The sequence below is a fragment of the Tachysurus vachellii genome, chromosome 5 (assembly GCF_030014155.1).
Source record: "Tachysurus vachellii isolate PV-2020 chromosome 5, HZAU_Pvac_v1, whole genome shotgun sequence".
Lineage (NCBI taxonomy): Eukaryota > Metazoa > Chordata > Actinopteri > Siluriformes > Bagridae > Tachysurus > Tachysurus vachellii.
The window spans coordinates 16,255,602-16,268,359 of record NC_083464.1 but is presented as its reverse complement, the minus strand read 5'-3'; the positions used below and the strand labels follow the sequence as shown (position 1 = coordinate 16,268,359).

At 33.8% G+C, this 12,758-nt stretch overlaps 2 protein-coding genes across 4 annotated transcripts; both read right to left on the bottom strand.

Moving 5' to 3' along the window:
- Positions 1-712: 712 nt before the first annotated feature.
- Positions 713-2,602, bottom strand: med18 (mediator of RNA polymerase II transcription, subunit 18 homolog (yeast)). 2 transcript variants are annotated; one of them, XM_060870026.1, is made up of 3 exons: positions 2,518-2,602; positions 2,015-2,392; positions 713-1,551 (listed from the first exon to the last, which is right to left on the bottom strand). In XM_060870026.1, the coding sequence occupies exons 2-3, from the start codon at positions 2,085-2,087 to the stop codon at positions 998-1,000; spliced, it is 627 nt and encodes a 208-aa protein (XP_060726009.1). In that variant the 5' UTR covers positions 2,088-2,392; positions 2,518-2,602; the 3' UTR covers positions 713-997. The 2 variants fall into 2 exon arrangements, with proteins under 2 accessions (XP_060726009.1, XP_060726008.1); XM_060870025.1 differs by having other exon boundaries at positions 2,015-2,594.
- Positions 2,603-4,723: 2,121 nt separating this feature from the next.
- LOC132845281 (uncharacterized) lies at positions 4,724-9,467 on the bottom strand. Of its 2 annotated transcripts, XM_060869214.1 has the most exons (8): positions 9,383-9,467; positions 9,149-9,247; positions 7,553-7,852; positions 7,190-7,462; positions 6,623-6,850; positions 6,187-6,321; positions 6,061-6,098; positions 4,724-5,940 (listed from the first exon to the last, which is right to left on the bottom strand). In XM_060869214.1, the coding sequence occupies exons 2-8, from the start codon at positions 9,210-9,212 to the stop codon at positions 5,818-5,820; spliced, it is 1,161 nt and encodes a 386-aa protein (XP_060725197.1). In that variant the 5' UTR covers positions 9,213-9,247; positions 9,383-9,467; the 3' UTR covers positions 4,724-5,817. The 2 variants fall into 2 exon arrangements, with proteins under 2 accessions (XP_060725197.1, XP_060725199.1); XM_060869216.1 differs by having other exon boundaries at positions 9,149-9,460.
- Positions 9,468-12,758: the final 3,291 nt, after the last annotated feature.

Here is a 12,758-nt window from a genome sequence, read left to right as displayed (position 1 = left end):
AAGTAGAATCTAATCAATTGCAATGTATGATAACGTACTAAATTCTAGTAATAGTCAGGTAAATCGTAAAGAATAGTACTGAATAGTTTCTGAATTAAAAATGTCACTCATGACTATAAGGCAGTATGAAACTGAGACTAAGAAGACAGTGCAGGGCCAATGGGATTTTGCAATACCATACATTCTACATACCCAATCTACCTCTTTATGATAGGAAGCCAACATCAATTCGATTCATCTGAAACAAACATGAACACTCCAGTAATTTCTATCTCCATTCAAATGAGTGTATGTACTAAAACAGAAATTAATGGTAAATTCTCTCATACATTTTAAATAGTGGGATCCCAGTTGGAGCACCGGAAGAGTAATGGCCTCATCTCTAGCTGCCATCTCTGGTGTCAGCTCTCATGAGTTAATAGTGGAGATGAGTGTAGATAAGGGGGAAAAAAATATCTGCACTTTTCTGACAGGGAAGAAAGGAGAGCTTTCACAGGTCCATGTATCATTAAGCAATTGAGAAAGCTAATTAGAGATACTGGTGGTGGGGGTGCAGATCTCACTCCTAATTATTGCCATAGCAACTGCATCTCTCACTTGTGAGGTATAAAAGAAAAATGCCACTCAGTGAGGAACCAGTAAAAAGCATCAAACAGGGTAGGAGAGCCATCTAGTGCAAAAACAGTGTAAAAACCAAACATAGAAAATTGACGTCTGTAACATGAAACATTTTTTTATTCTGAAAATAACATTTAAACCCTCTTGCTGTCAATCTACTGGCAAGGCTAAATTGCACACTGATACAAAAGACTGCATAGCTTTCACAAATAGAAAGCAAATTGTTGACAAAAAGTGTCATGTTGTCATGGATAAATAATTCAGCTGGAAATTAAGACATCTTGCAATCTATTACAAGATATGATATTTTGGATAGGTCAGTTTCTTCCAAATAACTCAAAGCTGCCACTTCAAGTTGAGTCAGAATGGCTTCTGGCACCTACATCAACCTTTTGGGATCAATTTTCTCCAAGTGGACCAGTGGCTTAAGCTGTTCTGCAAAGCTACGCATGTCCTCAGATACATTGTCCTGTCCAGCTGGGGCCAAGACACTAAGTTCCACTAGATAGGACAGAGACAGTGGTTCAGTGTTGTCTGTGTTGCCTGGCACAAGCACTCGAGACAGTTTGCTCACAACCACCTTGAGGACCCCTTTGCGGAAAATGTGCCCTTTAGCAACAAACTCGTGATCCATTCGGAAGCCCATCTCATTGAGGAAGTCAGGCAAACTATGGGAGGCTGCAACATCCACACAGTTCCGTACCAAGGCATGACGACTCTTGTCACCCACCTCAGGCTGTCCAAGGTAACGCAGATGCCAGGGAGCAGTGGGGTGAGCAAGTGACCTTCTGGCTCGCAGGATGAATGGATTTCCCTGCTGACCTTTCAGAAGGTAGACAAGTTCATGATCTGCAAAACTTTCTGGTTCAATGTTATCACATAAACCTCTAAGCCGATGGAGTAGACTGTCCAAGGACTGGTCCAGTACACTGCCTGTGAAGAAAAGAAAAGAAAAAGTATTGCATAGGAAACACCAAATCTTTACCATTCTTGCTTCCACTATTTGTTGTGGCTATAGTTTTCTTTAACTTTATCTAAACTTAGAAACTAATGGCTTTTTTTGTGATCCTCATTCAAAAATATTTAACATTATGCTCCAAAATCACATCATACTAGTGGTCCGTGTAGCTCGCATGGCCATGTGCTACCGAGAACATTTATTATTTACATGTGCTCCATGTTCACATATATTCGCAGCAGCTGGATCTTGTTTTTGTGGATTTTGCTTTTGCTATATTCTCATTATCTCCTCACATCAGACAGCCAACAATGCGAAGTGGATCTGATATAGTTGTTTGGAAAGTCGACACACTGCTGCACTCTGGCGCTTAAGTGCATAAAGATAGTTTGACAAAATCAGTTTAGTTTAAAAAGCAAGAACAAATATTTAACTTACCTTGTAATAGGTACTCCATCATGTTGAGTGTTCCCCCTGTAACAGGCATGACAGTGACCGGTGGAGCTTCCATCTCTCAAACTCACTCCACGTACAAAAGCAAACAGCAGTGAAGATGTCAGAGGTTCGATTTAGCCTCAGAAGCTAACCAGCTAGCCACTTACGTTCAAATTACAAACAGCAAAACAATACTTATTTATCAGCTTTAGAGACCAAGCAAAGGGACGGTTATTAGTTATATTCTAGTTATCTCATCCGGAAGAGTCCTATAGCAAGACCACAGTGCGGAGTCCAGCAGCGCAGCCCCAGTCCAGGAGTTACGACGCTCTGATCGGTCAAGCGCTCAAATACACACCGAGGATGAGAAGGCCGCGTCGCCTGTGGAGCAGTGAGACAAATCAGCGATAATTATAACTACTTTTACAAGGACTTTTACAAAACTATTTCCTGTAAATGCATTAATAAGTGAAGATATTTGTGACTAAAACTCGCTCTACACTCACCTGGGCAAATTAATCTAGATATATTTATAACTACCTCACTCATTAATTTTAGCGGCCTTTATCATGCGCATGCTCCGTTGTCATTGACCCGGGTTGCCAGATTCCGCCGAAAATGTCAAAAAAACCTATTTTTTTTTTGGTTTTGTTTTTTCCAACACACGTATATATTTGGTAAAAGTATAGTTTTCTAGTAACCAAGATACGATATAATACCAAGATCGTGATAAATGATGACTGAATAGACTTTTCAAGGATATCTTGATGATCGATATCGTGGTGATTGTAAAATATTTGAACAATTGTATTGAATCTTGGAATGTAAATGTATAACATAAAATTTACAGCATTAAATGGTCCAGAGATTTATTACTCTACTGTGTATTACACTATAGACACTCTCAGTGAGTGATGTTCAAGTAATAGACTGAACTGAAAATGGCAAATACATCATTCATATACTGCGTAGTTCTGACACATAATTGGTTATGGAGAGGAGGATCTTGGTAATTTTGATTTTTTTTTTTATTTTAAAAAATTATTGGTAAACGATCACATCGATCTAAAAAAAAGGTGGAGTAAAAGCAAGATTATTTAATGTCTTTAAATTTACAGCATTTAGCAGACACTCTTATCCAGAGTGACTTACATTTTTTATTTCATTTTATACACCTGAGCAATTGAAGGTTAAGGGCCTTGTGCAAGGGCCCTGCAGTGGCAACAGGATTTGAACCAATGCCCTTCCGATCATTAGTCGAACACCTTAACCACTGAGCTACCACATCCAAATAAACTGTAGGTTCATTCTAAAACTGCCACAAACTGGTTTATTATTTTCAGCTGGGAAATTAAAACTTTTTAGATGTGTAAAAGGAAAACATAGCATTGCATTACATACTTTGTTTATGAACATCAGCACTTGCTCCAAAGGAGCCGTAGAATATTTGAAGGCAAAAGGTCAAGCTAATGTCAGTTATCACATTACTTTTTTATTTCTGGTAGGCTTGTGTTGCAAATAATGTAAGATTTTTTCTTTACTTTATGTCAGGTTGCTAAATATTGAATAAGTGACAGGTTTAATATCAGTATACAAAAGCATTGCTGAAATATTTCTCACATCCTGTTTTCAGGTTATGGGTGAAACATTAACATTACAGTTATTAAAAATCAAATTCTAGAAGAAGATAAAAGAAGTAGGATGTTTTTACACAACCCTAAAAGAGTTTATGTTCTATTTTAGGCAGGAACCTGCTACATATGTTGTCTTATGGAAGTGGATTTAAACACAAATTACCATTTATATTATACACTGGACCTTATAACTAAATAAAATGAGAATAATATAAACATCATGGTTAGTTTCCCCTTATTTTTTGCATTTTAAACTGATCAGAGTTGTAGTACAAAGCTGAAGTTTCCCTGCAAGTGACTAATGCATCTAGAGGGTCAAAATGCAGTGTGGTTTTTGAGTGGAACACAACAAAGCTACCTGACCCACTTGCAGCGCAGACGGCTCACAAACAGTAAGTGTCATGGGGGAGGTGTGAAGCGTGAGGTAGGGGGAATTGCCCATAATCACATACTATATTCATTACTTTTTTTTTTGTTTTACTGTTCAAGCCCTCGAAAGTGCAAGGTGTGAAGAACATGAATAATATTAACACTAGATTTAAAGTGCTGAACACATTCACCACACACCTTGTTGTGTCAAGACTGCACATGATGCACTGTATTGATACCATCGCATTTGTGCATCACTTCGCACTTTAGTGCTATCCTACCCCACACTTAATGCTGCGTGTTGTCTTGCAATTCTGGGTAGATGCGAACTGCATTCCATTGGCTTTGTATTTGCTTAATGACAATAAATTGACAATAAATCTAACACACACACACTTATTTACACATCTGTGTACATAAAAGAGGGCACAGTAGAAAACCATGCACAGTAAAATGTTTTATACAGGGTAGAGTTTAATGTGCACAGATTTTCACAGCCATTTATGACAATAAGTATACAATATGTAAACAAAAAAAAACATAAAAGACCTTTTATGGTCTAAAGAAAGAAAGGTCATGTTACAGATACAGCAGATATATAGTATTAAAGTATAAAGTAAAGTATAAAGTAAAGATATCTGTATCTTAAGCAGATATATTCTGATAAACAACTGACATTAAACAATTTCAAAGATCAATTTGTGTGGCAATAAGTACTATTAGCATAATTAATATGAATCTGTTTTAATTTCATATGCTATATTTATAGTCTTATAATTTGTGAGAACTTTTATGTAAACAATAATAATAAAGTGGGCACAGTATCTGACACATATGTTGCAGTCTATGGCTTACAAGCAGTATGGGACACAGAGGAGGTATGAGATGTGAGGTGTGGGGGATTGCCGATAGTCACATGCTTTATTTTCTTTACATTGTTTACTCACTGTTCAAGTCCACTTGAGTGGAATGTGTGAATAACGTGAGTAACATTAACACTACATTTAAAGTGTTGTAGCACATCCAACCTACGATGTGCAATGTCAAGACTGCACACGTTGTGATTAATAACAGGATTGTAGTATTACTCCCACCAGGGAATAATACTACAATGTATAATACAATGATGCAGCAACAAAAGGTATGGGGAGAGAAAGCCACTACAACATAACTAAACCACCTCCTACAGCTTCACACATCTTTAACTTGAATATTGATTTTGTTTCAAATTAACTTATTTCATGGAAACTTCGAGATTCAAAATTTTATTTGTCAGATAAACAGTTACAAACAGTATATAACTTAAAGTGAAAACTCCTTATTACACTTTGCAAATAAATAACCCAATAAAAAATTGAATAAAAAAATAGGCAAAATAAGAAACATGTTATGCTACAGATAGTAAGAGTATGGAAAATGCAAACAGTACAGAATCCACCTATATAATCCACCAACTTTAAATAATTCACATAATACTGGCTACTGGAATGTTTTTGATAAAGAAACTAGAGAAAAGCCATAAAGAAACTGTGTGAAAAAAAGCAAAGTAAAATATTTTATACAGGGTAGTGTTTAATGTGCACAGATTTACCCAGCCATTTATGAAAATAAGTATACAGAGTATACTGAGTATAAGATATGATCCAAAAAATACTTTTTATGTTCTAAAGCAAGCAAGGGTAAAACGTGTGACAGATACCACTTTAGCAGATAGTCAACACGATAATCTGACATCACAATAGTGCTAAAAGATTAATTTGTATTGCAATGAACATTATTAATTCAGGCCAACCAACATAATAATCAAATACTATTAGAAACAATAATCTGACTGTACACACACTCAGTGTCAGAGGTAATGACATTCTGTTGTTTATATCTTTCAAACTGAAGAGAAGAATAAATCACCTGAGACTCAACTTCCCCCTTTAGAGATGAAAAAAAAAACCAATCATAGTTGTGTTAGTTTTAAAGGAACAATGTAATCTGAAAATAGTGATTTATTTGGCTATAAAAAATTGATGCAGTGTCTGTCCATACAGTTACCTCTAAATGTCTATTTGCACTTCTACTAGAGTTTTTGTCTGCAGGATAAAAATGGTGAAGATTTATTACACATAAATGGAAATATCTCAATGAACTTGTTTATGTAAAATATGTCTTTCTTCTCACCTGCCCTTTGTCGTAAAACACATAAAAGTATAAAAAGAGCTATCAGCACGATGAAAAGAAAAGCTGTAGATGTGCTTATTAATGCAGCTACTGGGTAAGTGCTGCTCTTGTCTGTAGTTATGGATGAAATGGCATCTGAAAATTGAAAATTTTAATAAACAAAAATCTTACAATTCATGACCTCTTATAACATTAATATAAATATATATTTTTAAGTATTCTAAAATGCTTTATTATACCTTTTTATATATTTAAAATCTCGAAGTGCTAGATACAAAAGTCAAATCAACATATTTTAACAAAGCACAATTCGACAAATGAAATTATATTAAACATGAATAAACAAATCATCACACTTTGAATGCTCTTTAGATAGTCCATTAGGTATTAGATTTTAATTATAAAGTAGACCATCTTAATTTCCGAGACTATTTACCTGCCTGAACAGCAGTAGTGGCATCCTGAAGGCTGAAAGTGTGTGTTTCCCCATCACTACTTAGCAGCCTGCAACTCAAAGAGCTCTTTGGCTTATTCACTCTACCAGAAACTGAGATATTCCACTTATCTGTTCCTACAACAGCCATGCCTCCTTGATTTGCATCCATATCTGCATCACAGTATAGGGTACAGTTCTGTGGCGAATCAGTCAGCTTTTCAGCTTTGACTAGGAAAAATGTGAAGATAAATAACTGATCATGCCTCAGATTTTCACGCTGTACACCAGATTGTTAGTTTATTAAATCACACTGCAATCACTTTGTTTTGTATATTAGATATAATGCACATGTATAGAGTTTAGTGGAACAATATCAAAAACCAACAATCACTGCAGACTAAATAGTTAAACTAAAATTCTGTGTTTCACAGGAAATTAATTTTTATTGCTTGAAGAAAAAATATTTTATCCGTATTAGTTTAATTTCTTAATTAATGCTTGTATGGAATATACCTAGAAGATCTAAAACATTTTATAAATGTAGCTTATGTGCTTCAAAAAACCTACCTGAAAGTACACACAGATTTACAGAACACATTCTCTGCTGTTGTCCAGTTGATGTCTCACCCCAATAACTGTACTTGCCAGCATTAGTTGGCTGAACATCCGGAATGAGCAGAACATTTTTATCAGTAAATTCACCATTTACAGAAATGGCATTTTGTTCTCCAAATGCTTCAAATCTCCAGTCCGCATTCAGGGTTAAATTGTAGAGACAGCTATAACTGAATGGATCATCTTCTATAACAAACAGTGTACTTAATGCTGCAGAAGATACATCTGCAAACAGAAAGATTATGGCCTTTGTTTCCTGTAATATATTTTTAAATGACTATTGTGTAAACACATTAGGGATGGACTTCCACTTACCAAACTGAGGTAATAAGGTTAGTGGTTTGCCATCAGTGCATCTCTCTGATCTGCACACTTGACAAACATATGTCCCCTTGTCCAGCTCAGTGAAAGGACTGATTTCTAAAGAAAAGTTCCTGGTAGCCTTTTTCCTTGTTGACAAATGCTTGCTTTGGAAAATGAAGCCAAACGTTTCATGAGCAATAATCACAAACCCATTGTCATCATTTCTGTGCAACCACTTTCCAGTTCTGCGATCACCATAACCTTCACATGGTATCGTAACTTTGCTGCCCAGTCGCACATACTGAACAAGGGCTACCAGACCATGAAGTAAAACAGAAGAAAATGAGGGCAAAGTGAAATATGCATAGTGATTAAGAAACAAAGAAAAAATATAATATTAGGGAACATACACTAGGTAGAAATCACAAATCTATGAATATGATCTATGAAAAGTGTTTTCACATTATGAGGCTCTATTACAATCTATGTTAAATCTTCACTGTTGTGTTATAAGTGCGGTCATTAAACACCTGGTTAAACTTTCTATGAATGTATTTAACTGTATTAATCTTCTGCCACTAATTAAATGACCTCTCTACACAAAATTTAGCAGCTGTTCAATAAATGTAACATGAATCTTTAAATTAAAAAGCAATTACTGTGTGAAATTATTTAAAAACTTTAAAATTCATAAGACTCAATCCTTGTTCTTTATTCCGTTTCTTTGTTATTACCTATAAAATAATTCTTTCAAATGAGGTACAATTAAACAAGACATAAGCAGATAGATGCACATGCAATACATTAAAAGGCATCATGCAAATCATGATTATTTATATTACAAAATTTTAGTATAGGATTATTCAATAAGAGCAGTATAAATGTAACTGTAATCAAGAACATAACAACAAATAACACATCTAAATGTGATGATTGCAAATATATGGTTTTAACTACTTAACTAGATTTTTATATCTTTTGTTTAGTGATTTAAAAATTTTTTTTATCATAATATAATCATATTATTATTTTTTGTTATCATATTATAATTAATTTTTTTTTTTTTTACATTTTTTAACCAAATCTTCCTTGCCACTGGCCCATGTATCTAAATATTTAATATTTGAAGGTTTTAGTTGAATTCTGTTTATACGGGTCTTATTAGAGAAATTTTATATATTAATTAAATATAATTAATTATATATTAAATAAGTAATAAATAAGTAATAATTATAAGCTATAATGATCCTATAATAAATACGTCTCTTTATACTTATAAGAAATAATTTTACAAATTCACTGAGCATTAAATGAATTATAGTTTAATGCACACTAGGGTTTGCAGTAGAGTTGATGATAATTAATTGAATAATAAATTATTTATTATTTAATTATAAATGATTTAATTTAATACAATAAATTCATTTATTGTCATTACTGAAGAGCATATAGCACTTGTATATTTATTCATGCAGATGTATGCAAATTATATGAAATAAAATTCATGTCTTGCTCTAAAACCTTTAGTTTTGTTCCAAGTTCATTGCAATGCATCATTAGTTTATAATACGGAAAAAATCAGTCATTGTTAAAATGATAGTTACTTACCATGAGTTGAAATAGCCAAACTGATAGTACCTAAGCACAAGATAACACAAAGAATGCTTCTCATGTTGAAAGAAGTGTGTTTTACATGCAGACACAAAACTGAAATAGAGAATAAATAATAAGCAGATCAATATAAACCAATACATTATTAGAAAATCTAAAGATTATTTCAAATGAGGGATTTAGCATGTAAATTAACAGACAATTTAGTAAACATAATTAAGTAAATCCTACTATTCAAATTAGATAGGAATGACTGTTGGTGTCAATCTTTCATGAACTGTGACTACAACTATGAGTGGGTTTGTTAAAGGTCAACGATGTAAGACTACGGTATGCCTGAGCTACGCATTCATTCTGCAAGCCTTATGCATGACTGATGTTTGTTTAGAGCTAAATGAGTAACCACAAAGTGAACTGACTACAATGTGTAGAAAAAAACAGGGATGCAAAGAGGAAAATACAATGTGATAAAGGAGCGACACATATAATCCCAGAAATTGGGCCCTGAACAAATAATGCTGTTAATTGTATATTTAATTATTGCTGTAAATAGCAATATGTACTCAATTGAAAGTAAAATAAACATTTTCACTCAGTTTAATTTCACTCATTGATGCAATTTCAGTAACTGCTTTATCCTGTATATTTTTTAGAGTCTTCGTGGAACTTATTCCATCCACATTGAGCGGATGACAGGAGAATTCACCATCTATTCACACATATACACACTAATTCACACCTAGGGGCATGAAAAACATGCAAAATTCAACACAGTTAAATGTTCAGTGTTAATGTAGAATATTGGGTTTATTAGTGTATTAAATGCACATAAAAAAATGTAAACAAAAAACTAAATTTAATTTTTGGTCAAAAGGGGACAGATCGTGGAAGCCCATGTATATCATCTGTAATCTTTACAGCCCAACTATTTGGGGTTTCAACAGCAACAGTCTCCACTGTAATGAAGATATTTAGAAGTTAATTTAATCTATTCTTAGAAGGTTGGAAGCTGTATTAAATGCAAATGTTGGTCCAACAGCTTATTACTAAAGAGATATTACATATTTCATCTGTGTTCGCAGTATTTTGTCTGTGTTGTACATGTCTATGTTCTACCAAATCATAGCTTATCGGTTTCCTCTGGGGGTGAAGTGAAAGGTTAGAAATGTTCCTCAACCCACAGCTTGAAGTATTTCCACAACCCAAATTTTTCTAACCAGGTTTTTATCCGTGAGTCACATCATGTCTGACAATAGCAAAGCCTGTTAGTAATTTTCTAACTATAGCTTTTTGCAAATAAATTCTATCCTTAACTTGAAATGATCACTTGAAATATCTGGCTAAAGTACAACTAAAAAGTAAACTAAATTTTTAAAATGAAAAAAAAAAAAAAACCTTCATTTTTGAGTGTATGAACTTCCTCTTTAGAATTATTGAATAGCTTTTTGATGACATCAGCATTTAAATGAGTTCAAGGCAATAAGAGATGAGCAAACTTAGGGGTTTCCAAGTTAACTAAAGTGAACAGCGTAGATCTTTTTGCTGGCTATGGAGTCCTTGAATAGTTTTTAATAATAGTATACAAGGTATTACATCTGAACCAAATAATTGCTATTAAGTAAGCTGGCCTATTATGTGCCAGTTTAATGTCTCTGTGGTGCAAATATTCAATGAATACAGGAAGGATCTCTTCACTCAATACTTAAAAGGAGATTTTTAAATAAGAAAATGACAGATAACAATAACAATTGAGAAAGATCTGATTATGTAGAATCCAAAAAATAAACAATTAATGATCATAAAATTTATTCCAAAATAAAGACACCAAACAATACTTGGACTAAATACACTAAACCAATCAGTCACAGTATTAAAACTACCACCCTTTGTGTAACCAATACATCAAAAATATCTCTAATGAAGGCGTGGCCTCTAAGACAGCTTTGAAGATGTGCTGTTGTATATGACACCCATAATTTAATAGCAGATTCTTTTGAACCTGTAAGTTGCAAGTGGGGCCTCCATAAATTGGGCTTGTTTGTCTAGCGCATCCTGTAGATGCTTGATCAGATTATTATTTTTTAAACAACAGTGTCTGGAGCATTGTGCTTTTTTCTTGCAACTCTTCATGATTTTAAAATGGTTGAAAGGAATACTCCTACTAAAGCAGTACAGTGCACAGGCCAAGATCCCTTGAGCTTTGATTTAACTGGCATGTGGCCATGAATGTAAACACAGTTGAATGTTCACTTTAGCATGTTATCTGTTTATCTGTCTCTATCTTGTCATGTTCTGTCTTCCCACACAGTAAATTGTCTAGTAAATTGTATCTAGGCATTGCCTTAACAATGTGGTTGTTGCTGTTGCTGGCATACTCATTCAAAAACACTAAACCTGGATAAAGTTCAATACACTTAATGTCAGGTCTGCTTGATTCGCTATGTACTATATCGATTATGGCACAATGCCAAAGCGATAATAATTTAATATTTTACTATAATAATTTGCTATTTTCACTGTTCTTTATTCTTTTGCTTTTATTGTATTGATCTTACTGTACATCTATGTTAATATACTCTTGTTAATGAGGGTTCCTTAAGGCTCTGTATATGTATATGTTCCTTAACTACTTGTATAATGGATTGTGCTTTATACCGAAAACATGTTCTTCCAGCAACCCTATCTGAGAGGAAAAACCTGTGTTGTCTGGTTATTGTTGTTGTCTGGTTATTGTTGTTGTCTGGTTATTGTTGTTGTATAGCTATTGTTGTCTGGTTATTGTTGTATGGTTATTGTTGTATGGTTATTGTTGTTGTCTGGTTATTGTTGTCTGGTTATTGTTGTTGTCTGGTTATTGTTGTATGGTTATTGTTGTTGTCTGGTTATTGTTGTTGTATAGCTATTGTTGTCTGGTTATTGTTGTTGTCTGGTTATTGTTGTATGGTTATTGTTGTCTGGTTATTGTTGTTGTCTGGTTATTGTTGTTGTCTGGTTACTGTTGTTGTCTGGTTATTGTTGTATGGTTATTGTTGTTGTCTGGATATTGTTGTATGGTTATTGTTGTTGTCTGGTTATTGTTGTTGTATAGCTATTGTTGTCTGGTTATTGTTGTTGTTTGGTTATTGTTGTATGGTTATTGTTGTTGTCTGGTTATTGTTGTCTGGTTATTGTTGTTGTCTGGTTATTGTTGTTGTATAGCTATTGTTGTCTGGTTATTGTTGTTGTCTTGTTATTGTTGTATAGCTATTGTTGTCTGGTTATTGTTGTTGTCTGGTTATTGTTGTCTGGTAATTGTTGTTGTCTGGTTATTGTTGTATGGTTATTGTTGTATGGTTATTGTTGTTGTATGGTTATTGTTGTTGTCTGGTTATTGTTGTATGTTTATTGTTGTTGTATAGCTATTGTTGTCTGGTTATTGTTGTCTGGTTATTGTTGTTGTCTTATTGTTGTTTTTGTATAGCTATTGTTGTCTGGTTATTGTTGTTGTCTGGTTATTGTTGTATGGTTATTGTTGTATGGTTATTGTTGTTGTATGGTTATTGTTGTTGTCTGGTTATTGTTGTTGTCTGGTTATTGTTGTTGTATGGTTATTGTTGTTGTATGGTTT